Source organism: Geotrypetes seraphini, chromosome 2 (assembly GCF_902459505.1).
Source record: "Geotrypetes seraphini chromosome 2, aGeoSer1.1, whole genome shotgun sequence".
Lineage (NCBI taxonomy): Eukaryota > Metazoa > Chordata > Amphibia > Gymnophiona > Dermophiidae > Geotrypetes > Geotrypetes seraphini.
The window spans coordinates 275,983,020-276,009,225 of NC_047085.1; the positions used below are offsets into that span (position 1 = coordinate 275,983,020).

Consider the following 26,206-nt stretch of genomic DNA (forward strand, 5'->3'; position numbering starts at 1 on the left):
TGGTGCTCTGAACTGCAGAGAAGGGGACCCAGTCCCATATCCCATTTGTGGTAGAAAGTGTGAACCCACCAAAAACCTACTGTACTGACATATAGGTGACACTTGCAGGCATAGGGTTATTGGGTAAGTAACAGTTGAGCAGAGTAGGTTGTGAGTACCTGGGACCTTTATGGAAGTTCACTGCAGTGCTCCCTAGAGCGCTGGTTGCTCTGCTGGGTTGTCTGTGTGGCCATCCAATGGTTGTTTTATTGTGTGTTTTTCATTCGATGACTTTTTTTTTTTTAATGGTTCAAAAAGAAAGACACATAAGAACATAAGAATTGCTGCTGCTGGGTCAGACCAGTGGTCCATCGTGCCCAGCAGTCTGCTCACGCGGTGGCCCTCTGGTCAAAGTCCAGTGCCCTAACTAAGATTAGCCTACCTGAGGACGTTCTGGTTCAGCATGAATTGTCTAACTTTGTCTTGAATCCCTGGAGGGTGTTTTCCCCTATGACAGACTCCAGAAGAGCGTTCCAGTTTTCTACCACTCTTTGGGTGAAGAAGAACGTACGGAATTTATCCCCTTTCAATTTTAGAGAGTGCCCTCCCTACCTTGGAGAAATTTCTCCCCTTTGGCTTCTCTCTCCCTCTGCCTCTCTCTGCAACTGCATTTCTTCTGCTCCGATCAGTAAGGACAAACTCACCTAGGAAATGGCCATTTTTGAAACAAAGTCAAAGACATTTTTCTGTTTTGAAAATGATAATTTCCCTACTGGGTTTTTTTAGACATTTTCTGCAAAATATCTAAACTCGGATCCGATAAAGATAAGGCTAAATTGTTTAACAAGCCCTTCCACATCTATTAACAAAGGGTTCCATACATTCATTACATATTGTACCCTTCTCCTCTTGATACATTTGTATGAAAAGTACTGTGATATTTAAGTGTACTGTAGTTAAGAGGTCACGTGATGCTGTGAACTGGAAGGGTAATGTTCCAGTCCTGCTCTGAAGCCCTCCAGCACCATCAACCCCATCCATCAAATTAGATATTTATTTGATTGATTTTCTATCCTGTCCTCCCCAAAGAGCTCAGAATGGATTACAGGTTAACATACATATTGGTAATATAAAGTTAAATGGTTACATTTGCTATAGTTACAGATACAAGGTTTAGTTTTTTTTTGGTACAGTTTTTATCCTAAATCATAGAAACATTGAAAAATGTATGGGCAGAAAAGGGTCATAGCCCATCAAGTCTGCCCACCTAAAGATCCCCTTCCCTAAATTTATCCTCCCAGCTATCCTATATCTCAGTCAGTCTGCCTATTCTGATGACCCTTCCCCCACTTTACCCTCTAGAGGATCCCACATGCGCATCCCATTTATTCTTAAAATCTGGCACGCTGCTGGCCTTGACCACTGTGCAGGAAGTCTATTCCAATGATCAACCACTCTTTCGGTGAAGAAATACTTCTGATGTCGCCATGAAATATCCCACCCCTGATTTTTAGCGGATGCCCTATTGATGGCCGACGGGTCCTTTAGAAAGAAAATATCATCTTCCTCCTCGATACGACCGGTGATAATACTTAAATTGTCTCAATCATGTCTCCCCTCTCCCTACGTTCTTTGAGAGAGTGCAGCTGCAATTTATTCAGTCTCTCCTCGTATAAGAGATCCTTGCGCCCTGAGACCATCCTGGTGGCCATATGCTGAACTGACTCGACTCTCAGTACATCTTTACGGTTGTGTGGCCTCCAGAATTGCACACAGTATTCCATATGAGGTCTCACCATGGATTTGTACAATGGCATTATGACCTCGGTCTTCCGGCTGACGAAACTTCTACGGATACATCCCAACATTTGTCTAGCCTTGGATGAAGCCTTCTCCACTTGATTGGCAGCTTTCAGGTCTTCACTAATGATTACTCCTAAATCGCGCTCTGCTGCGGTCCTAGCTATAGTTTCACCATTAAGGGTGTAATTTCTGCATGGATTTCTGCTGCCAAGGTGCATGACCTTACATTTCTTAGCGTTGAAGCTAAGTTGCCAAGTCGAGGACCAACGTTCCAACAAGAGTAGGTCCTGTGTCATACCGTCGGGCAAATTGCTATTACCTACTATGTTACACAGTTTGGCGTCATGGCGAATAATGTTATTTTACCTTGAAGCCCTTGAGTCAGGTCTCCTACGAATATGTTGAAAAGTATCGGGCCCAAGACCGAACCCTGCGGCACTCCACTGGCTACCTCCAACGTTTTGGAGAGGATGCCGTTAACCACCACCCTCTGAAGTCTACCACTTAGCCAATCATTGATCCATGTAGTTAGAAACATCCCATCGATTTCATCTTGCTTAATAACCTACGGTGGAACGCTATCAAAAGCTTTACTGAAATCCAAGTACACGACGTCTAAGGACTCTCCCAAATCCAGTTTTCTGGTGACCCAGTCAAAGAAACTAATTAAATTGGATTGGCAGAACCTACCCTTGGTAAATCCATGTTGGTGGGGATCCCGTAGATTCTCTTTGCTCAGGATCGTATCTAATTCATGTTTAATTAGTGTTTCCATGAGTTTACTCACTATTGATGTGAGACTTACCTGTCTGTAATTTGCAGCTTCTGTCCTGCAACCCTTTTTGTGCAGTGGAGTGATGTTGGCCGTTTTCCAGTCTAAGGGGACTCTTCCCGTACTTAGGGAGAGATTGAAGAGCACGAATAATGGTTCTGCTAGGACATCACACAACTCTCTGAGCACCCTGGGGTGTAGATTGTCCAGTCCCATGGCCTTGTTCACCTTGAGTCTTGATAATTCATGGGAGACAGCGCTGGGTGTAAATTTGAAATTCCGGAACAGGTCGTCCGAGCTTTGCCTTTCCTTCAACTGTGGACTGGACCCCGGTGCCTCGCAGGTGAAGACTGAGCAGAAGTATTCATTTAGAAGTTCTGCTTTATTGGAATCTGACTCTACATAATTCCCTTCTGGTTTTCTAAGGCGTACTATCACATCTTTGTTTCTTTTTCTGTCGCTAATATACCTTAAATGTTCTTTGCTAGATTTTCCTCTATTCGAATTTGGCCTCTCACTGCCATTTTGACTGCTTTAGACCTGGCTATATAGTCTGTTTTAGCCTCCCTTGTCCCAGATTGTTTGTAGGAAATAAATGCTTTTTTCTTTCTTTTAACGAGGTCCGAGATCTCCGTAGTGAACCATTGGGGTCTGTTGTTTCTTCGTCGTTTGCTCACTGTTTTTATGTAGTGGTTCGTTGCTTCGTGTAGGGTAGATTTCAGGGTTGACCACATTGCCTCCACGTTATCGGTTTCAGCTTGGTTTTGCAGTGCCACATAGACGAAATCTGCCATGAGTTTGAAGCCAGTGCCCCGAAAGTTGAGTACCTTTGTTGACGTGTTCGATCTAGTGTAACCTTTCCTGAGGTTGAACCATACCATGTTGTGGTCGCTGGAGGCTAGTGTATCGCCTACCGAGACCTCCGAGATGCTCTCTCCATTTGTGAGTACTAGGTCCAGTATCGCCTGATTCCTAGTGGGCTCTAATACCATTTGTTCGAGTTGTGCTCCCTTTATGGAGGTTAATAGCATTCTGCTGCCGCTGGTTGAAGCAGAAAGTGTGTTCCAATCTACATCGGGCATGTTGAAGTCCCCTAACAGTACAGTGTTCCCATGTAAAGTGATATTCTCTATGTCCTCGATTAATTCCATGTCCTTGTCTTCCAGTTGTCTTGGAGGCCTGTATACTACACCGAGATACAGGCATTTTTCGTTACCTCTGTGTATGTCTCTCTCTTACCGTGGAAGATCCTGGCTTTTCCAACATGTCTGTTGCTTCGGCTTCAGCAGCGGCTTCATAAAATTCAATATCTGAAGTATTATCCTCTGGTAGTTCATAGCCTACATCTTCATTTTCTGTGTCTGAATCATATAGCTTTTGAGCATCTGGAAACTCTTGTATTTCAGAATCTGTTAATTTGTGCGTATGCTCCCCGGTATCTGCCGTCGCGTCAATCGGTTTTTCAGCCGGTGAGTAACCCTCTTTCTCAGCATTACAGTCTTTAAGAAAGTTACGAGGCCTCTTGGTAGGCCTTTTTTCAGTTACCTGCTTGTTAAAGGGGTCCATATTTTCTTTGTCTGATTCGTACAGTTTTTCAGTCTTTGGGTAACCCTCTTTTTCTACATCACGATCTTTAAGAAAGTAACTCAATCTACGAGCCTTCATGACAGTCATTTTGTTTGACGGCTTGAGAACCTTTATTTCTGTTGCTAACAGCTGTGAGAACTTTTTATTTCTGATGTTAACAGCTGTTAAAGATCTAAGACATACGTCATTATGACAACACCAGGGGGACCGGGACAGGTTTAAACACACCTCCTCCCTCTCCCCCTTGACTTTATCAAGAAGGATGAACCAATGAGCTGTAAGTCCTGTTAAATCTTTCCACTACAGCTGCTTTAACAGGATTGTAAAATATCTCCACATTTTGGATTTTAAAGTCCTGTTAAATCTTTCCACTACAGCTGCTTTAACATCATTATGGGTCACAAAATGGCTAACACCTTTTTGTTTTAATAAATTCTTCAGAGACTTATTTAAAAATTCTTTACCCTTGTCTGTTTGAAGTTTTTCAGGTGTACGCCCTAAATTAAATATTGTTTCAAAGGCTTCGGTGACTTCATGACCGGTTTTTGTTTTTAAAGAAATGACCCATGCATATTTTGACAGGATATCTATTACCGTTAAGATGTATTTGTAACCGTTGTTATAATGGGCAAAGGCTGACATGTCGACTAAGTCACTTTGCCACTGTCTGTCAACTTCCGACACAATTGTTTTATTTCTTTTAAAATGGATTCTAGCCGGTCTGTGTAAATTGTATGCGTTTTGACCGGTGATCCAATCCACCACATCTTTTCTCCGGACTGTTATATCACTCTTTTTAGCCGCTTGAAGTAGAGGGGTAATGCCTCCATAGCTTCCTGCCGCGTATGGATCATAATAAATTTGCTTCAATAAAGATTCTTTCATAGCTCTGCCTTTTTAACAGAGCCCTGTTAGGTGACAGCTGCTTTTGGTTTTTTTCAGATTGTTAAGACAACAGTAGGGGGCCGGGACAAGTTCAGACATGTTTAAACACACCTCCACCTCTCTCCCCCTTGGCTTTATCAGGGGAGGGGTGCTGCAAGGGGCTTATCAGCTGTTACCATGACAATAGGGGAGCTGGCCCATTAACCATTAGCTCAGAATTCCTACTGAAAAGTGTGTTAAAAGCAAATGCAACCTTTTCTCGTTTGTTTCTGCCCCTGCTCTGTTTTAAAAGCAGGAAAGATTTTGTGAATGCCTTTTGTTTTGTGATCTGCTCTATCCGTGAGCTCTTAAACCCTGTCTTTTAACTAAAAACTGTTAAAATAAAGACACTTCTTTTCTGGCAACATCATTTCCGGGTGGGGGTTTTGACTAAGTCTGTTTCCCCTATTTCCGCCTACGTGTTCAGAAAAGCGCATTTCCGCCGCGTCATTTACCCTATTTCCGCCTACGTGGTCAGAAAAGCGCATTTCCGTCGCTTCATTTACCCAATTTCCGCCTATGTCATCAGAAAAGCGCATTTCCGGTAGGGGCAGGCACTCCCATTTCCAGTGATGTCATCAGAAAGCGTATTTCCGGGGGTCAAACACGCCCCCATTTCCGGTGATGTCATCAAAAAGTGCATTTCTGGGGCGGGACATGAAGGGGTGGGGCAATTGGGGGGGCGGGGCCATGGGGGCATAGGTGAAGAGTGGGGTGGGGCCATGGGTTGGGGCGGGGTCAGGGGCGGGGCTACCACCATTCATTCACCAGTCGGGCAGCCAGCCGCCGATCTCCAGCGGGCGGGGTATCGGAGCAGAGGGATCGCGGCCGCTCAGTGCCCCCACCGAGGAGCCCAGCAACTTTCCACCCACCCGGTGGCGATTCCATTAGCGTGTGCAACAGTCTTCACACGCTCATTCGTGCCCTTCTCCTGCCCTGATTTGCTCAGCCGCATCTCTGATGATGTCATCAGAGACGCGGCAGAACAAATCAGGGCAGGAGAAGGACCCGAAGCAGCATGTGGAGACTGCTGCACACACGCTGCTGGAATCACCAGGTTTGTAGTTGGGCCCGCGGGAAGGGAAAGTGGGGTAGAGCAAACGCTAATGCTGCTGCACAGGGAACTGCTGTGGGGGGAGGGAAATGGAGGGGGAGGCAATGCTGCTTTGGACAGACAGACAGACAGAGGGAGGAAGGGAGACAGAAAGAAAAGAAGAAAGACACAGGGGCAGGGAGATACATAGAAAGACAGACAGACAAAGGGGGCCAGGGACAGAGACAGAAATAAAGACAGCGGGAGTCGCGTCGGGGGAGGGTGCAGGATGTGGCAGAGGGAACTTTTCCAATGGGTGCAACTGGGCGGCTAACGGGAACCTATGATCAGGGGCAGAGCAAGGTAAGTGTATCATAGGGATAAGAAGGAGGAGGGGGGAGAAAAAGGAAGGGATACCTACTGCTGCATAGGGGGAGAAGGAAAGAGGTGCTGATGGACAGGGGGGGTGACGAAAAAGGAACAGAGGCCTAATGTTGGACAGGGGGAGAAGGAAAGAGTTGCTGCTGGACAGGGGGGAGGTAAAACAAAGGGAGAAGGGCTGCTGCTGCATAAGGAGAGCTGTGAAGGGGTAGTGGTGGACACAGGGGAGGTAAAAGGAAGGGAGAATGGACAGGGGGAGCAGGCAAGGGGTGCTGGTGGACAGCCAAGGAAAAAGAAAGGCAGAAAGAAAAAAAACGGCTAAGGAGAGAGAGAGAAAGAAATAAAGACAGACACACACACATATATTCTAGCACCCGTTAATGTATCGGGCTATAAGACTAGTTTAAATATAAGAGTTTTAAATTTTCCTAAATCCTCTTCTTTTTCTCCTCGAAAACTTTTTAAGAAGTTTCTGAAGGTGTCTGAATATACTGAAGAAATAATTCTACTGGTTCAGAAATGTTTCTATCTCCTGTATTAAGGGGGAGATGCTCAGAAGCGTGCCCTGAAAGTAAGACTGGTTGTAGACAGTCTTACTTGCAAGGCAGCACAGCCTCTAGTCCTCAAAAGGGTTCCCAGGGGCTTCTACCAATCATGATAACAACCATCCAGAACCCTATGCAAATGCATTACAAGGAGCTCATTTTTATTAAAATGAGCACTTCTTGTAATACACAGAAGGGAACACCTACCTCTTTCCGGGCAAAATTTTCCAGTAGGTCTGTTGCTGCCAGTAGCTGTTTGTGCATCTGTTGTGTGAGTGTATGTCCCGCACCTATGGTCGGATCAGAACTCAGCTGTTAGGAGCTGGACACACACTCATACAACACATGCACAACAGCTTCATCCATATCACGTGTGAAACAAAAAGAAACACAAAAATGTATTGCTGTGAGCTTCAGTGATCGGGAACTGTACTGGGTCTGTGCAGAAGATCTGTACCTGCTGTTTAGCTCTTGTGTGCAGGTGCTGGGCACTGTTCCTCCCCTTTAATTGGGCTACTCAATACAAATAGCGTACTATTTGTGCCAAGCATGTCCCAGAAAATCAAAATTGCTCCCAACCTGGTATTTTTTACTTGGTTGCCTGAACTTTGTGCATCCTACCCTTAAACTAAAGAGAAAAGAAAAGGAGAGACCAAATAAAGCTGGATTGATGCCAGATGGTCTGAGCTTAACTGCTTTCTTGGAGATATCAACAGAAGATATAATAGAGCAAGCAACTCTGTTAGTCTCTTGTTTTTTAGTCTGATAAAGACTCAGTAATGAGTCTACTTTCAACAGAATAATGTTGCTTTTCTGGGCCAATGTGTTTGGATCTTTCTGGATGTCTGTAAGCAAACACAAGAAGGATGTAAAGTATTTCTTCAAATGTAGCAGCAATTGATCTCCTTAGGAATGACCATTATAAATATATAGTAATATTTGACTTGCATACACATGTTTCCTGGGATCCAAAGCACTTAAGATCATTCATAGATGCAAAGAAAAATGTTTCTCTTCATCTCTCTGGGTGACGTGATCAGTGTCTAATAGACATTCATTAAAATTTGTTTATTGATTCACTTGTTCCTATTTTGCTCAAGTATTTAGATTATAATGATGCCTCCCTCATTTTCTGGGATCTCTTTCTCTAATTTGGGGAACTTGTTTTGTATTGTCAATTATAATTATTTAACTTCTGTTTCATTTCCTTTAAATATTTATGTATAATTAGGCAAACATAATTTGTTGACATAGATTGTTTTCTTCTTTGTTGTAATTACAAATTCAAATTGTGCTAACAGAACATCTGACTTGGTCATACATACAGAATGATACCAAATGCAAAATAATATCTACAGTAGATAGAAATTAAACTGAATCCCAAGGAGGCAGACCTTATAACACCAGAGAAATATAGATACAAAATACAAAGATAGCAGATATCAGGTATGGTGTTGGGAGATGAGGGATACAAGTATGGCAATTGCCCTGACCCCTAATCAGAGAGGACCCAAGCCTGACTGAAGACCTAGCCTGATATCAATTGAATCACTAATAGTGTGACTGTTGGGCAGACTGGATGGCCTGTTCAGGTCTTCATCTCCATTTGCTATTTTACTATATTACTCATAGTGGGCTTTGGGGTTCACTCCAAGTTTTCTATTCTGGGCCCCAGCCCTGTCCAACATTAACTTTGACAGACATACAGTACATTTCCAAAACTGATTACTATCTTTTCACACAGATTTTTGGGACAGGAATTTTAGTAATTTTATAGTATGTATGTGATTTGTATGATGATTAGGGTAACCATATATACCTATTGCTCCTTTATGTTTTGTTAATGTGTCCTTGTATAGGCATTGCACAGATGGGGAAGGTGTTTGTACCACCCTTTTCTACTGGGGAGATATACAGTGTGTTAAGGGGGGAGGTTTGTTTTCCAGCAGGGTTCTGGTTTGTACCTTAATTGAGTTAGAAGTGGAGAGGGGTTAATCTCATACCTTTGGTGGTAGGGATTGGGGAGGTGGGCATTATAACGAGATTGGTTCCCAGGGATGGGACCTCAACAACTGCAGGGGGATGATGGGGACCAGGAGGGGAGTTATTAGGGGAGGGGGAGGGACTGGGGGGATAGATTAGGGTATGAGCAGAGGCACTGGGGGGAGCCCAGTTCTAAACAGAAAGCAGGGGTATCTTGGAGATGTGATGAAGGACCTCCTTTGGTTCTCCTTCATGAGCCCAAAGGATTTGTTTGGTTTTTCCTGGAGCCCGCTTGCTGGGATGGAGCTCTGGGATCCAATTATTTTCCTTATTGTATATGGTATATCATCATCTACTTTTTTCTATCATTTTATGGTGCATGTGGTAACTTGGAATGTGGAAGGTATCACCTCCCCAGTGAAATGCACCAAAAGTTTGCAAAATTTGCAAAGGCTTAAAGGGGATATCCTTCAGGAGACACATCTTAAGCTTGCAGAGCATTCTAAGCTACAGCGGGTCTTGGTAGGTATTTGTTATAGCGGCTGCAGAGCCAGGAAGGAAATGTGGTATGGCAATTCTTGTCCGGAAGGGGGTGGTCAGTCAGCTTGATCCTGGATGCTACTCTGTGGGGGTCAGGTGGGCACTATGTTTTCTGCTCGCACATATTGCAGGTATTAAGGTTCTGTTGGGCTGTATTTACACCCCCAACTCATATAATAGGCAATTCTATCAAAGATTACATACTATACTGGGGCGACTCAGACCCAGCTCCCTTTGTTGTTGGGTGGGGACTTCAATATGGTCTGTGATACCTCTTTGGACAAGTTTCTACCGGTTTCAGGCCACTCTTCTCAGGCTTTCCTTCCCTGTTAGATATAGTTGATGTCTGGCAGATCTTGCATCCCACCAAGAACAATTTTACCCATCTGTCTAGAGTGCATTTGACACAGTCCCGCATTGATTATTTGCTGACCTCTAGAATGCTGTTTTCTCAGACTGTGTGCACAGAGACAAGCCTCTTTGCAATTTCTGATCATGCCTGGGTATGGTTGGATTGGGCTCCTTCTGAACAAACTCATCGTGGATTCCAGTGGACTTACTAAGGCTAGCTCATGATCCAAAATTTTATGATTTCATGGCAAAATGTTGGAAAGATTATCAATATCACATAGGGACCATGAAGGAGACCCTGTTTTGTTTTGGAAAGCTTAGTGACCATATTATTAGCTATGTTAGTCATACCAGGAAAGCTAGGGACCATGAAATGTTGTGACTCTCGCGTAAATTGGTGACGATCCAGCATGCTTATGGGCTGCGCCCTACTCCTGCCAACCAACATGTCCATGTGTTATATCGTGCCTATTTTACTCAAGTACAGCTACACAAAATTGGAGGGATAGACACACCTGTGTGTCTTAAATGCGGTAGAGATCCCAATAATTTTTTGCATTTATTTTGGGATTCATGGCAAATTCAGGTATTTTGGACTAAAGTGGTGCGGTACCTTCGTTTGTTATTGGGTTGACCAGTATCAGGCACAGTAGAACAGTTAGTGTTGGATATCCCACATTTGTTTCATGACCTGCTCAAGGATGGAGCCCTGCTCTGTCGTAAGGTGTGTCTTCTAGAGCATAAAAGCATTTTACAACAATGGACTTCCTCGAATCTGTCCTCTTTCTGGAAATGGAGAGCTCAGGTTCATAGCTTGGCTATTTGGGAGGCACAGGAAGTAGAGGGTCATGTTTAGAGATGACGATGCTTCTTCCGTATGTGGGATTATTATTTGAAGTCTTTGCATCCTAGGTGGCATAGTCTTTTTTTGAACCTCATTTCTTCACATTCCCTTTGAAAGCTGGTTTGTATACCCTTCGGATTTGGACTGCCCGGGCCTCTCGGCTCATTAGTTATCTTTTTTGTTTAGGGGGGGTGTAGCTTGAGGTGGCGGAGGCCTGTGTTCTGTGTTAGCCCTGGGGGCCATAAGAATCCAAGCCCTAGGCTAAGTTTAAATTTTTGATCAAGCCAACTTGTTCTACCTCCTTGAGTTGGGAATTAGGGGGTGTGCTTTGAGGTAGGGGAGGTTTAGGTGGTAGAGGGAGGGGAAGGGGTAATCATAATTTGTTTATTGCCTATTTTCCTCTTATCATGATGACCTTTACAGAATGTACTCTGTGGCTGTTTGGCTTTCTAATTCTTTATCCAACACTGTTACTATGTACCTTATATACTCAAATATAAACCGGGATTTTGGGGCCAAAAATTGATGTCCCAGTTTATATTCAGGTCAATGCCCCCTCCCAGAATTTTTTAAGGCCGCCTCTGCTGCAAGATTCTGCCCCCTTCCTCCTCCCTGCCCTATCATACCTCTGCCGATCTCTGGTGGAGGTACAGCGGGCAGGAGCAAGCTTTCTGAACTCCTGCCCGCTGCTAACCAGCTGCACGGATCCACTTTGTTCATCTCGCGAGAATTCACGAGAGCCAGTAAGGAAGCTGCTCAGTGCCGAGAAGCAGCGCAAAATCGTGCTGCTGCTCATGCTGCTGAGATGAACAAAGTGGATCCGCGCAGCCAGTTAGCAGTTGGGCTGGAATTCAGAAAGCTTGCTCCTACCCACTGCACCTCCACCAGAGATCAGCAGAGGACCTGCTGCACCTCCACCAGGGATCGGCAGAGGTATGAAAATAGGGCGGGGGGTGGGGATACCAGAGGGCAGAGCCTGGGAGGGAGAATGCAGAGCCTGACAGGGGAAGGAAGGAAGGGTGCTGGGTGCAGAGCCTGACAGGGGAAGGAAGGAAGGGTGCTGGGTGCAGAGCCTGACAGGGGAGGGGAGGAGGGAAGGGGGCTGGGTGCAGAGCTTGGCAGGGAGGGGGCTGGGTGCAGAGCCTGATAGGGCAGGACACTTGAATATTAAGCCGCCCAACTTATATTCAAATCAACCATTTTTCCTCCTTTTGGGGGGGGGAAAGGGGATCTCGACTTATATTTCAGTATATACGGTACCTTGATTTATTAGGGGTATAGAACACAACTTGGTTGGGAGATATATGTAGGATTTTTGATTGGTTTACTCATAATTGGACCAATTGTATTTATTTTACTTTTGAATAAAAAAGATTTAACATAAATCATTAATGACTAGCTCACTTTTTAGTGTAGATGCTAAGTGATAATGGGCTTTAGTGAAGTGGTCTGTAATTCTTCATAATAGGTCCTGTTTAAAAGTAGGTACAGCACACAAAAGAGAAGCCAAGATTTTACCATTACAGCTGAGAAAACATTCAGTTTAAGAACAGCTTCTTCCTTTTGAGGGACATTGAATCTTTTAACTATCAATGTCAGAGAAAACAAGGACACTTGACTTTGCATATGAAACAGCTCAGAAATTGCTTAGGGAAAAATGCAACAGAAAGCGTGCTCTGCAAACTGTAGAGCAAGTACTTTCAATCAGCAAATGTCAGCAACATGCTAAAATGATGGATTGAAGCTATGTCAGCCATCGCTGAAAGAAAATAAACTTGTCTGTTCTATAGGGCAGTACTGTATGAAAATGATGAACCTTAAAGAGCATAATTAATAGTCAAATTATAGAACTTCTAGTGGTGTGTCTGGAGAGCAGCCAACAGCTGGAAACGCAATGAAAACATGCTGTCTGATTTAATTAAATCTCTTACCTTTTCAAATTATATGAGAAATTTATATTTCCTTTTTTTGACTGAACCATAGTGGTATAGATTGTAAATGCTGCGCAAAAGGGAATTACTTTTTATGTGATTCATGGCAGTTCTGCCAATTCTCTTCATAGTTCAATGCAGAAACAGATGTTTGGGCATTACGTTCCGCTACATTTCCTTCCTCCCACTTTTTCTTTGTACCTTTTTTTAAAGCATCATTTATCTAATCTTTTTACTGAAAATAGCCTTTTGACTTCTGCGAGAAGCTGAACCCCCCTCTCTTGTATGCCTGTCAGCCTTAGAAATAGGAAACTAAGTATTCTTAGAACAGGGCTTTATAGAGTACAATTGAGCTGATTGTTTACAGCAGGGGTGTCCAACCTGCGGCCCGAGAGCCGCATGCGGCCCCGTGAAGTATTTTGTGCGGCCCCGGTCTTCCTCTGCTGCCCCCAGGTGTTTACTGTCCTGCTGGCTCCCTCCTCCGTCTTGCTGCAGCGTTTGCGCAGCCCCAGAAACATTTTTTCCGGCCAATGCGGCCCAGGGAAGCCAAAAGGTTGGACACCCCTGGTTTACAGTATACTTTTAGCTTCAATATTTGCTGTCAAGGATGCCATTAAAATTTTTAGCAATGTGAATAGTGTGGTGTGCTTATTATTCAAATTTCTGAGCACTGAAATTAAAACCTCCAATGACTCAGCAGTTTAATGCAGCTAGATGAGATGGCATGATTGGCTGTTTATTGGAAGGGTTTAGCTCAAAGTTTGGTTATATGTTAAAGTAATTGTGTTTCAGAAGGCTTTAATTCATAATAACTTCTTAAATCTTTGAGGTACGTCTACAAAAGGAAAACTAGATTTCACAACTCAGATAAAATACATTTTTGAAGTTTAAAAGGATAACATAAGAACATAAGAGTTGCTATACTGGGATAGACCGAAGGTCCATCAAGCCCAGTATTCTGTTTCCAACAGTGGCCAACCCAAATCACAAGTATCTGGTAAGATCCCAATGAATATAACAGATTATATGCTTCTTATGCTAGGAATAAACAGTTGATTTCCCCATCTTAATAATGGCTTAAGGACTTCTGTTTTAGGAAATTATTCAAAACTTTTTTAAAACCTGCTAAGCTTACTGCTTTAACTACATTCTCTGGCAATGAATTCCAGAGTTTAATTACATGTTGAATGAAAAAATATTTTCTCTGGTTTGTTTTAAATCTACTACTTAGTAACATCATTGCACGCACCCTAGTCCTAGCAATTTTGGAAAGACTAAACAAGTGATTCATATCTACCTGTTCCACTCAGTATTTTATAGAATTCTATCATATCTCTCCTGAGCCATCTCTTCTCTAGTCTGATGAGCTATAGTCTCTTTAGCCTTTCCTCATAGGGATGTTGTCCCATCCCTTTTAACATTTTTGTTACCCTTCTCTGTACCTTTTCTTTAAAAAAAAAAAAATCTTTATTCATTTTTAAAACTTTCAACAAGTGTAACATAAGATACAATCATTTTATACTTTAACATCATTTAATATACCATCAAAGTTTGACTCACTTATACCCAACTTATACCCAACTTACCCACTTATACCCAACAATTGTACTTAAGCATAATAAATCATAAAATATTCCCTCTCCACCCTGGACGTGTATGAACAAAGGGAAAAAAATAATATTCATTCTGTACAATATTTTGTTAATGGCTCCCAAAATCCCTACATTTCTTAAAATGCCCCTGCTGTATGGCTAGTACCCGTTCCATTTTAAAGATTTGGCATAACGAATTCCACCAAAAATTATGATTCAGCCGATCCCAATTTTTCATAATTTGCTCTATGGCAACCCCTGTCATGATGAGCAATAGTTTATTATTATTAAAAGAGATTTGACTCTTAGCTCTCATGGAAGTACCAAATAACACAGTTTCATATCATAATGCCTCCGGATTTTCCAGTAGATTTCCAAAAACTTAAGTATCAATGGACAATAGAATAGTAAATGATCTAATGTCCCAGCCTCGAGATGACAGTGCCAGCATCTATTAGACTTAGTTATCTAATTTCTGTAAATGAACCGCTTTATGTAACACTCCTCCTAAAGAAACCCTCACTGGACCCCACGCACCCCCCAACTATCACCCCATCTCCCTCCTCCCCTTCTTATCCAAGTTACTTGAACGTGCTGTTCACCGCCATTGCCTGAACTTCCTCTCATCCCATGCTATTATGGATCTGCCCGCTGCATTCCATGGAAATTGACCTTACTAAACCCACCTCTCCGCTTCCCTCGTTCTCAGTCTCTGTTGACAACACTCTCATCCTTCCTGTTTTGCCTGCTCATAATCTTGGGATAATCTTTGACTCCTCTCTCTCCTTCACCACCCAAATGCAACATATCTCTATATCTGACCCTTCCTTTCTGAGCAAACTACCAAAACACATTACCAGCCCTCATCACCTCGTGCTTATATTACCGCAACTTGCTATGCTCAGGCCTTCCACTTAGCTATCTTGCTCCCCTCCAATCCATCCAGAAATCGGCTGCATGACTCATAGTCCAGGAACGATGTTATACTCATGTTACCCCTCTCCTAAAGTCATTTCATTGGATTCCCATCCGTTTCAGACTACAATTCAAAGTTTCAAACTCCCCTTACTGACCTACAAATGCATTCACTCAGTTACCCCTCACTATCTCTCTTCACTTATCTCCCCCTATAATCACCCCCGTGAGTTCCACTCAGCTGGTAAGTCCCTCCTATCTGTGCCCTTCTCTTCAGCTGCCAACTCCAGACTCTGTCCTTTCTGCCTTGCTGCGCCATATGCTTGGAACAAGCTGCCCAAATTCCTATGGCAGGCTCCGTTTCTGGCAGTGTTCAAGGCCCATTTAAAAGCCCACCTCTTTGAGAGTGCTTTAAATTCCTAACTCGTTTCACCTTGGGTTCTGCATTCCCAACCCTAAATAAGAACATAAGAATAGCCTTACTGGGTTAGACCAATGGTCCATCAAGCCCAGTAGCCCGTTCTCACGGTGGCCAATCCAGGTCACTAGTACCTGGCCAAAACCCAAGGTGTAAGAATATTCCATGCTACCAATACAGGGCAAGCAGTGGCTTCCCCCATGTCTTTCTGAATAACAGACTATGGACTTTTTTCCCAAACCTTTCTTAAAACCAGCTACGCTATCTGCTCTTATCACGTCATCTGGCAACTATTCTTTGAGTGAAAAAAAATTTCCTCCAATTGGTTTTAAGAGTATTTTTGTGTAACTTCATCAAGTGTCCTCTAGTCTTTGTAATTTTTGACAGAGTGAAAAATCAATCCACTTGTACCCATTCTACACCACTCAGGATTTGTAGACTTCAATCATATCTCCCCTCGGCCATCTCTTTTCCATGCTGAAGAGTCCTAACCGTTTTAGTCTTTCCTCATGGATCCAAGATGGCCGCTGAACAGACACACTGAGAGAGACGTTCCGGACCACTATAAACATCTTACCTTGTTTCTTGTATTGGTGGCTTTGCGGCCCGATTTCCTGTGGGGATGCCGAAGAGAAGGGGCAGGAGCGCAGCCACAACAGACTGGCTAACCTACTGAAGAGGACTTTAAATTAAGATTGCCAGGGTTCTGGTGTATAGGGGCTGGGGCCATATAGAATTTTCTTTGTGGGTGGGTGAGTGGAGAATCTAAAGGGGAGGTATCTTAAGTTCCAGGGGAGGTGGGGGTTGAGAGGGTGATTAGAAGAACAGAGTCACCGGTCTTTATTGGCTTCTACCAAGAGGTTAACCAGGCATCAGTTGATATTCAGACCAGTGTCTGGTTAATCTCACCACATAAAGGTCCCCTTTTTATCAAGCTGTGCTAGAGGTTTTTAGTGCGAGCCAGCGCTGTAAATGCTCCGATGCTCATAGAATTCCTATGAGTGGCGGTGCATTTACTCACTGGCCCGTGCTAAAACCTCTAGCTCAACTTGAAAAAAGGGAGAAAAACTTAGGACAGCCTTTGTGTGGTTCCTAGCTAGTTAGCAGACTTAATATCATCACTAACTGGCTAGGTTCTGCTGTACCCAAATGTTGCTCTCGAACACCCCTCGCATCTCCAGTTACAGTGAATATTGAACTGCACTGTCCAGTTAACTTCTGCTGAATATCCTGCTTAGCCCTGATCAAGCAATTTAAATAGCCAGGGACCTCCACCCTCCGCCCACCCCCAGCCGTTTAAATTGCTTTGAATATTTACCCCTAAATTTTCAGAACTCTGATGGTGGACTGTTTTTGGATTCACAGATATGCATGGACAGCAGATGGGTTTATCCTAGAAATAGGCTCTCTGCTAACTTTGGGTAGAATTTATATGTTTATAGTATAGTATAGGCTCTTTAGTTTCAATGCTTGTGGTGATTTTTCTGTTTTGCAGCATTAGAAATATATTAGTCTTGCAAAAATATTTTATTTTGCATATTTAATGTTTTTCTTTAGTGATTCCAGCTCTGTATGTTTATGCTGGTTAGCAACAGAGGGCTTTGCTGATGTATTATACATCTAATATTATTGTTTTTTTCTCTCAGGAAGTGAGGGAGTACATTTCTTACAAATTATAAACCTTTTTGATTTTTAATGTGATTTCTTTTTTGACTAAAATATTACAATTAAATCATAGGGCCCGATTTTCAAAAAAGTTTATCAGCGAAGTGTTGCCTAATGTTGGCTCTTACTGCCCATAATCAAATCTGGCTAGTGGAAGGGCAGTCCGGGGGTGGAGTTGGGGGAAAGAGCTGGCACTTATGGGGCGTGGACCATATTCATTGTCAATGCCTGCATAGCTAAATAGCTTTTGGCTGCCTATTTTTGCAGGTGCTGGCACTGAATTAGCTAGCATCTACATAACTTCCAGGTTGCTAATCCGATCCACCTCCCTTTTCCTGCTGAAACCCCTCTCCCCATCCTGATTCCCATTCTCCTGATCTAATACCCCTTCCTGATCCTGTCTCCCCTTTCCAGTCCCTCCAATCCCCCCACTCAGTCCCTCTATTCTGATTCGCTCTGGCTTCTCATTCCATTTCCCCCCTTTATGATCCCCCATCTGTTCTGAGATCTTCACTTCCTTCCTCACAATCCCATACCATCTCTGGGACTTACTTGCAGTCTAGTGGGATGGGGCAGGAGAGTCCCTTTATGGTCCTGCCCTGTCTGGAGCAATTATATTGAAGACTGACCCATGACATTACTGCTAAAGGTCAATACCGCTGTTTTGAAACTGGAACCAGATAGGGTGGGAGGGCCGGGGCAGCTATGGTTTTAGGGGGCAGGTGTTAACAGCATAACAGTAGTAAAAAAACCAAATATAAACATAAGTATAATGAATAAGGTAGAGTTAAAATTAGTAAACTGAAACTTAATAATACAACTATCATGAAACATTTTCAAAACTATATTTATTAACAGCACTGAAAACCAAATAAAAGAGATATAATATACACTAAAAGGGAGACATAATACTTGTGCAGCATCTAAAAAACAGAAATCAGAACATTCAAATAACATATATGGAAAATGGAGCCGGGGGAATCAGAGCCAAAGGGTTAGTGTAATCAGGGAGATTGGGAATGAAAAGGGGGGGAGGGGGTTGTGGAGATCTGACAGATATTTTATGCAAGTCTCAGTCAATATTCAACTGGAACCTATGTAAATGTCCTGGGTGATTATTGTCTGGGACTCACTAAGTGCCGATAGCCAGGATAGGCCCTGGTATTCAATACTGGTGCAAGAATATGGATTGACATTGAATTTCTGGGGTTAATTTAGCTGGCAGCAGTCGGCAGTTAAAAAAAGCACTGACTGCTGCTGGCTGAATATTGACCAATTAGTTTATTAATAATTATTAGAAAAGAGAGGATGCATATGCTCATCACTTTTGAGCCTTCTTTAAAGTAATGTGCATGTTTACATCAAAACCTGATTTCTCCATTCTCTGCATCTCCACGTATCCTGTATGTTCATGCTTTATTCTAGACGAGAAATCTGACTGTGGATGGAGGCTATGGGGCATGGACAGAGTGGAAACCTTGCAACCATATTGATAGTAGCGCAGTTGGTTCCTGTCTCTGTCGAACTCGCTTATGCAATAGTCCATCTCCTCAGTGTGGAGGTTGGCAATGTGAAGGACCTAATGTGGAAATTGCCAATTGTTCCAGGTATGTCAGATAAGAAAAACAAGCATGCTCATTTTTTGGTTTTTACCATTTTTCTGACACGTGAATTTTTCTCTTTCCTTTCTCTGAGCTGGAAACATCCTATCAATATGAAATGTTTTATCAGTCAACACAGTTTTTGTGTTCTGTTTCTATTCTTTCTCACTGATCTTGTCTTTGTATTTCTTTGTATATCCCACTGTCCAGCTAGTGATGTAAATAACTTCACATGTCTAATATTGCATAAGTATATATAATTTAAACATACTGTGGTTGATATTCAGACCGTGGGAGGTGTTGAAGATTCCTGGAATTTACAGGTGTGACAGTTGTCACTGATGATATGAAAACTGAGATTGTTAATGCATCAAACTTAAGTGAATAAATTAAAATACAGTACCTTGAGGCCTTGTACCTTGAGGCCTTGTAATAAAGAGATTAAGCTCACATATTGGCATTCCCCGTCTAAATTGCTGATTTAGATTTTAGCTAATGTTATGGAAGTTCAGAAGGTTGATTTTGTGACTTTTAAGACATAAATTTATGTATCATTCTTCATATGCATCCATGGAGATAAGGTTCTTAGAGGAACAGGAAATTTGGGTGTTTTACAGATAGAATCTGTTCCTTGTAGATTAGAAAATACAATGCTAATTGGGAGGTCATATGGATGCCAGGATGTAGATGTCGAGACTACATTGTTACTGGCTTTTTACTGACATGATTGATATTTGAAAAGGTCAGAGATCAAAAGTGATTTAGAAAGAAAAAGTGAAACACTGCCATCTGCTGGGTTTAAAAACTTAACAGAATGGACTTTTAATTTTAACATTGACATAAGGCATTTTTGGAAAGGAAGTCATATGATCAACTATGCCATTGTATTCTAAAACATGATAATTATTACAAATTATATTACATAGGGTATAAATCTGTTTGTCCCTTTGAAGAGCACTGGAAATTCTTAGGGCTTGCTCTTCCCAGATAATGGGAGCTCTGTCAATAAAACCTATTTGTTTATTACATGGCTTTTCCTCGTCTGTTAATTGAATTCACAGAACAGAGTCTCTAGCCCAGTCATGTGGGAGAGAGAATCCATTCTGGTAATTCTTTTGGCCTGGCAAACTGACTACTTCCCGTGGTTGGCGCTGACTGCCAATATTAAATGCAAGGTCATTTCTGGTGACCAGCACTGAATATCCGTCTATCTTTGGCTAAGACCAGCATTGAATATCTGTCTTATCTTTGGCTAAGTCAGTTTTAAACACTAGTCAGCTAAGTTATAGCGTCCAAACATAGAACTGCTTTTTGCATGGCCAAGTTTGGTCATTAAACTTGACCAGTCAGTGCTTAAAATTAGCAGCTATTGTGTGACATAGTTGTCAAGTTTTAGCCACTAACTGCTAATATTCAACAGAGATAGCCAGATATCTCCCATTGAATATTAGCAGTTAGCTCGCTAAACACTATGAGGGGTGTTCAATAATTTATCTACCTGAGTATGAAAGAAAGTAGCAAGCATGTTGAAACAAATCTGTGCTTGTTGTGACATTTAACAAGGTTACTCATGCCAAGTTGCAGCTCAGTGCAATTCTAAAATTCCAAGAGACAGGATGTCAGGAGAGCGAATCAAGTAAAAAAATGCTAGATTTGGAGCACCATTCAGTAATAAAATTTCTTACAAAAGAAGGAAAAAAGCCAAAGGTGATCTATGAATGCATGACTGTAGTTTATAGTGAGTCTTCCCCATCTCCATACAAAGTAAAATTTTGGTGCAAGCAATTTAAGTGAGGTAGAGAGTCCATTGAAGATGACCCTCACACTGGACGGCCTGTAGAAGCAACTTCTGCAGAAGTGTGCCTGAAAGTCGAGGATTTAATTTTGTCAGACAGATAAATTAAGATTTCCCTCAGGTATGGTGAAAGCTAAAGATTTGGACTTTAAAATTGTAATAGCTCCATTGCAGAAGCCCCCAGTTATAGACTTAAATTCTATTTGGGAAGCTATTTCAACATTACAATTATCTCTGGTATCTCAATTGCAAGTGTTATTGCTCTGGAATTCTATCGGAGACAGCAGCTGCAAAATAGAGTGGATAAATTAGAGAATATAGCCATGGACAAGGAAAAAAAATTGGATTCTTTGGGAGCACAAAACCAGCTCCTGATGAGAGAAAATGGCAACATTAATTTTAAACTGGAAATACTAGAAAATATAACAAGAAAACAGTACTTAAGATTGATTAATTTTCCTAAGTCATCTACTATCTCAGCTTTAGAAACATAGAAACATAGAAATATGACGGCAGAAAAGGGCTACAGCCCATCAAGTCTGTCCACTCTTCTGACCCACCCCATCAAGTCTGAGTGCCAATGACCCAGATCCTTTCGACCCCCATAGGGATCCCACGTGGATGTCCCATTTATTCTTAAAGTCGAGCACGCTGGTGGCCTTGACCACCTGCACCGGAAGTTTGTTCCAGTGATCTACAACCCTTTCTGTGAAGAAATACTTCCTGGTGTCACCATTAAATTTCCCTCCTCTGAGTTTGAGCGGGTGCCCCCTTGTGACCGAGGGTCCCCTGGGGAAGAATATATCGCTTTCCGCCTCGACACGACCTGTGATGTACTTAAATGTCTCAATCATGTCTCCCCTTTCTCTACGCTCCTCAAGAGTGTATAGCTGTAGTTTGCCCAGTCTTTCTTCGTATGAGAGACTCTTGAGTCCGGAGACCATTCTAGTGGCCATTCGCTGGACAGATTCAGCTCGAAGCACATCTTTTTGGTAGTGTGGTCTCCAAAATTGCACACAGTATTCCAGGTGAGGTCTCACCATGGTTCTGTAAAGCGGCATTATGACTTCAGGTTTGCGGCTGATGAAGCCTCTATTGATACATCCCAACATTTGCCTTGCCTTGGATGAGGCCTGCTCCACTTGTTTGGCAGCCTTCATATCTGCACTGACGATTACTCCCAAGTATCTTCTGGAGATTCTGAAGGTCCCACAAAATTCTTTTCCGCCTATTACAAAGATTTATTATATTTCCTTGGGAAAGAAGAAAACTTCAGAAGAACAACAGGAACCAGCAATGGACTTACTGGACTTAACAAATTTATTAGAGTCATCAGGAATAGAACAACTCACTGTAGCTACATTTTTTGTCCAGTTAGCACTAGACTCAGATAGAGATTGGCTTCTAAAGATGTTCTTTAAACATAAAGATATACTCTTTTTCAATCAAAAAATTAGAATGTACCCAGACGTATCTAGTACAGACGTATCTAGTACAACAGACGTATCTAGTACAGACGTATCTAGTACAACACAAAAAAAGAGAAAACAGTTTTTGCTTTTCAGACCCCAGGTCTTAAAACTGGGAGCTACTTTTGTATTAAGGTATCCTTGTAAATGTTTGGTTAATTATAATGGAGCTAGGTATATTTTCTTTGACTCATCACAATTATCTAGATTTATTGTTGAGAAAGGTGTGGTAACAGCAAGTACCCCTGTCAATAGACAAGAATAAGCTTGTAATTAATTTTAGGCCCACTTCAGGATGTCCACTAAGTTTCCTATGGATTTATCCTAATGTTACTCTGATTTATTTCTACATCTCCTCCTTCAATTATTGTGGGCTAACAAGCAGTTAACATATGTCTAGATTTTTATATTATATCTTTTTTCCTACTTATATTTCCATGGGTACTGTCGATTTCATGATGATTTCTGTTATTATAGAAATATATGAACTTAATAAAGAATTATTGATTTAAAAAAATTAAGGTTTCCCGAATAGCTGAAAAATGGGCATCTTGACAGGTACAGTTTGGAAAATAATTCATGAAAAGTTGGGCATGCCATGTCCAAGGTTAGTGCAAGATGGGCTCCAAGAATGCTGATACCATGTCAGAAGGCCATGAGGCTCCAGTGCTATCAGGAGAACTTTGAGATACTCTATAAAGTCCAAGTTAATTTTTTTTTTCATCATTTGGTGACTGGAGATGAGACTTGGGTCTATCACAGAGATCCTGAGTCCAAAATGGAGTCAATATAGTGGAAGCACAAGTCATCCCCTACCCCCAAAAAGTTCAAGACAGAAAAATCTGCAGGCAAAGTCATGGCAACTGTTTTCTGGGAAGATGAAGGACTTTTGCTTCTGGAGTTCATACCATACAAAACAACCATAACTTGAGAGAGTTATGCCAACACAATGATTGCTTTGCAGGAGTCAATCAAGGAGAAAAGATGAGGAAAACTCACAGCAGGTATGGTATTGCTTCACGACAATGTGCCAGTGCACATATCACAACAATCATAGAATGGGGGTTTCAGCAGCTGAACCATCCACCCTACAGTTCTGAGTTGGCTCCCTTGGATTATTTCCTGTTCTGAGTTTTGATGAAATCTCTCCGTGGACAGCGGTTTTCAAATGATGAAGATGTTAAGGAAGCTATGAGATTCTGGTTTGAAGGTCAAGCAGAAGAATTCTTTTCAAAGGGGTTAAAGTCATTTCAGGAAAAGTGGATGAAGTGTATGGAGCTATCAGGATTATATTGATAAATAAAACAATTAAAAAAAAAAAAAAACTCTTTTCTTTCCTACTGAGGTAGATAAATTATTGAATGCCCCTCATTCCTACCTAGTTAATTCTCATTGAATATCTGTGATGGACTGTGTCCATCACAGATATTCAGCAGCACTTAACTGGAGAGTTCTGCTGATATCTGCACAGACTGCTGTGGCACTCTCTGATTAGTTTCAGGTGGTCCTAGGGTGGAGTTAGGAATTATCCGTTCATCACTGATATTCAGTGCAAGTGCCAAGTAAACAGCAGTTCTAAATTGACTGGATACCGGGTACTAGAATTAAATATCAGTGTTACACAGATAACTTTCAGCAGCCTCTGATGACCCAGATACCCAGTGCAGGTAGCTGGAAATGGCCTAGTGCTGAATATTGAGATCTCAATTAGAGAATGACACGGTGGCGGTTTACCCGCGGCCACCGCATTTTAGCCGCGGGTCACCGCCGAAAACGGGGAAGAAAACTAGTAGTCGCTGCGGCGACGGGGACAATGCCATTCACCGCCCGCGGGGCGGTGAATGGGTCTTGTCCCCGCAGTGAGGCATGAAGGATCGCGCGGTCCCCGCAGCTCACACCCGCCTGCCCAATCGATTCTAGTGTTTAGCCAGCTCTCTCCCTTCTCCTCACCTTAGTTTGTAGATTTTCTTTTTCGGCGACCCGCACACTATCAGAGAGCCGCGCACCCGCTGCTGCTCAGTTTCGATCTTCTGCTCTGACGCAACCGGAAACAGGAAGTTGCAGCAGAGCAGAAGATTGAACACTGAGCAGCCGCGCGTGTGCGGCTCTTTGGGAAAGCGTGCAGGTCGCTGAAAAAGAAAGCCTGCAAATTAAGGTGAGGAGAAGGGAGAGAGCTGGCTAAACACTAGGATCGATTGGGCAGGCGGGTGGGGGCTGCGAGGACCGTGCGATCACCCGTGTTCCCGGCTCAGACTGTAAGGAGGGAGTGAAAGGGAAAAGGATTCTGGGCCAAGGGGATGAAAACGGAAAGAAAAACCCACAGCAGGAAAGAAAGGGAAGGACAGGCAGGTGAGCCAGATGCTAGAAGCAGTGGGGGGGGGGGGGGAAGAAAGAGGGAAAAAAGCTAGATGGGGTTGAAAAGAAGAGACACACTGGTATGGAAGAGGAAGATAGGGGAAATCTGGACACAGGAAGGTAACAGAAAGAGGGGAAATTATGTGCATGGGGCATAGGGACAGAGACAAAAAGGGGACATGCCATGGGGATGGAATATGGACACAGGGGGGGGCAATGGCAGATACATAGGGGAGATATTAGAAAAGTATATAAAATCGTACCCGTTTGAGGCTTTTATATATGCAGCGGTGACGGTGACGGGGTGGTGAATGGGGTTGCAGTGGCGGTGACGGGGCGGTGAATGGGGTGGCAGTGGCGGTGACGGGGCGGTGAAGGGAATGGCGGTGACGGGGCGGTGCAGAGGATGGTGAGACGGGGACGGGGCGGTGACGGGGACCAATTTTTTCACCGTGTCATTCTCTAATCTCAATCAGCCCTTGGCGGTCAATGTTTAAAAAGACCTGAACGGTCCATGGTACTAGTCTATAGAAGTCTGCCCAGAACTACTGGAGTTACTGTTAAAGCTCATTCCAGTCTATCCAAACCAATACATCATTTGCGTAAAAATCTGTCCAGCACCTTCCTCATGTTCTAAATTACTAGAGATCTCTTTAGCCCATCCTAAATCGAATTGTCATATACCTAAAACAAGGTGCCAATTTATAGAATTACCACCATAGACGTTCTGTTATAAAATTGCCCCCACAAGAGAAAATTAATATTCAAAAGAGAAAAACACCAAAATATATGTGTTCCACAGTTTTGTTAGATCTATCTCTATCCCAATACAAATATATGAGAGTCTGAACTGAACAGGAAGGTCAAATTTTTAATTCTTCATTGTTGCCATGAGATGCTGCTTAACAAAAGCAAAAGTCTAGATTAATTGCAGATATTTTTATGCACCTCTATAGTATTTTTTGTCATAGTTTATATAACATTGTCAAACTTCAGTCTGGCCACCTTTTTGTGTTTGTTTTTTTATTTTCAATGAATCTTTGGAAGTCCACGTTATAGTGCTGAAATCACCACATTGAAATATCTGGCCTTCTTGTATTGTATCAGAAGCCATGGACAGCTGGTCTTTATACATCGTGTTAAGGGCCTAATTTCCAAGGGCAAAGTAGTAATAATTGATACAACCTTAAGCCAACATTACATAAATATTGTCTTTTCAATTACAGAATGGCAAATAAAACCCATCACGTAAAATTGCAACGTACTCCAAATACTGTATAATACATGAAATTGAATAGAATACATTTCTCCCTGGAGATTTCCACATGGCTTCCAATACCTGCTTCATAAACTGGAATAAAGCCTTTGCTTTGCTTCCCCACTCAAGAGGGAATGAGTCATTTTAGTTCATGATTGCAATCATATGTTAGACCATAGGAATGTTTCAAGCTCTGTAGAAGAGAATGTACAGTGTACAAATTGATACCATGTGTATATAGCGAGGGTAATGTGCAGGTCGCCTAAAGCACAAATTCTTTGACAGCAATTACACACATAAATACTGGTATAAAATACTTGCTTAAGCCTTCATTTATGCACTTATTTTAAGGCATGGCCACTTAAACCGTGTCAAAGGCTGCTGTTTTTTAACCTTAGCGCATAAGTGCTGGTCACACCCCTGACTCGCCATACTCATCCCATATCTGCATTCCCTCTAGAAGTT

General features: G+C 42.5%; 1 protein-coding gene across 1 annotated transcript in view; it reads left to right on the top strand.

Moving 5' to 3' along the window:
• The window catches only part of SEMA5A (semaphorin 5A), a 1,054,315-nt gene that overhangs the window by 793,045 nt on the left and 235,064 nt on the right, over nt 1-26,206 (top strand). Inside the window, 1 exon segment of the mRNA XM_033929716.1 lies at nt 18,689-18,870. Within this exon segment, the coding sequence (XP_033785607.1) occupies nt 18,689-18,870 (182 nt within the window).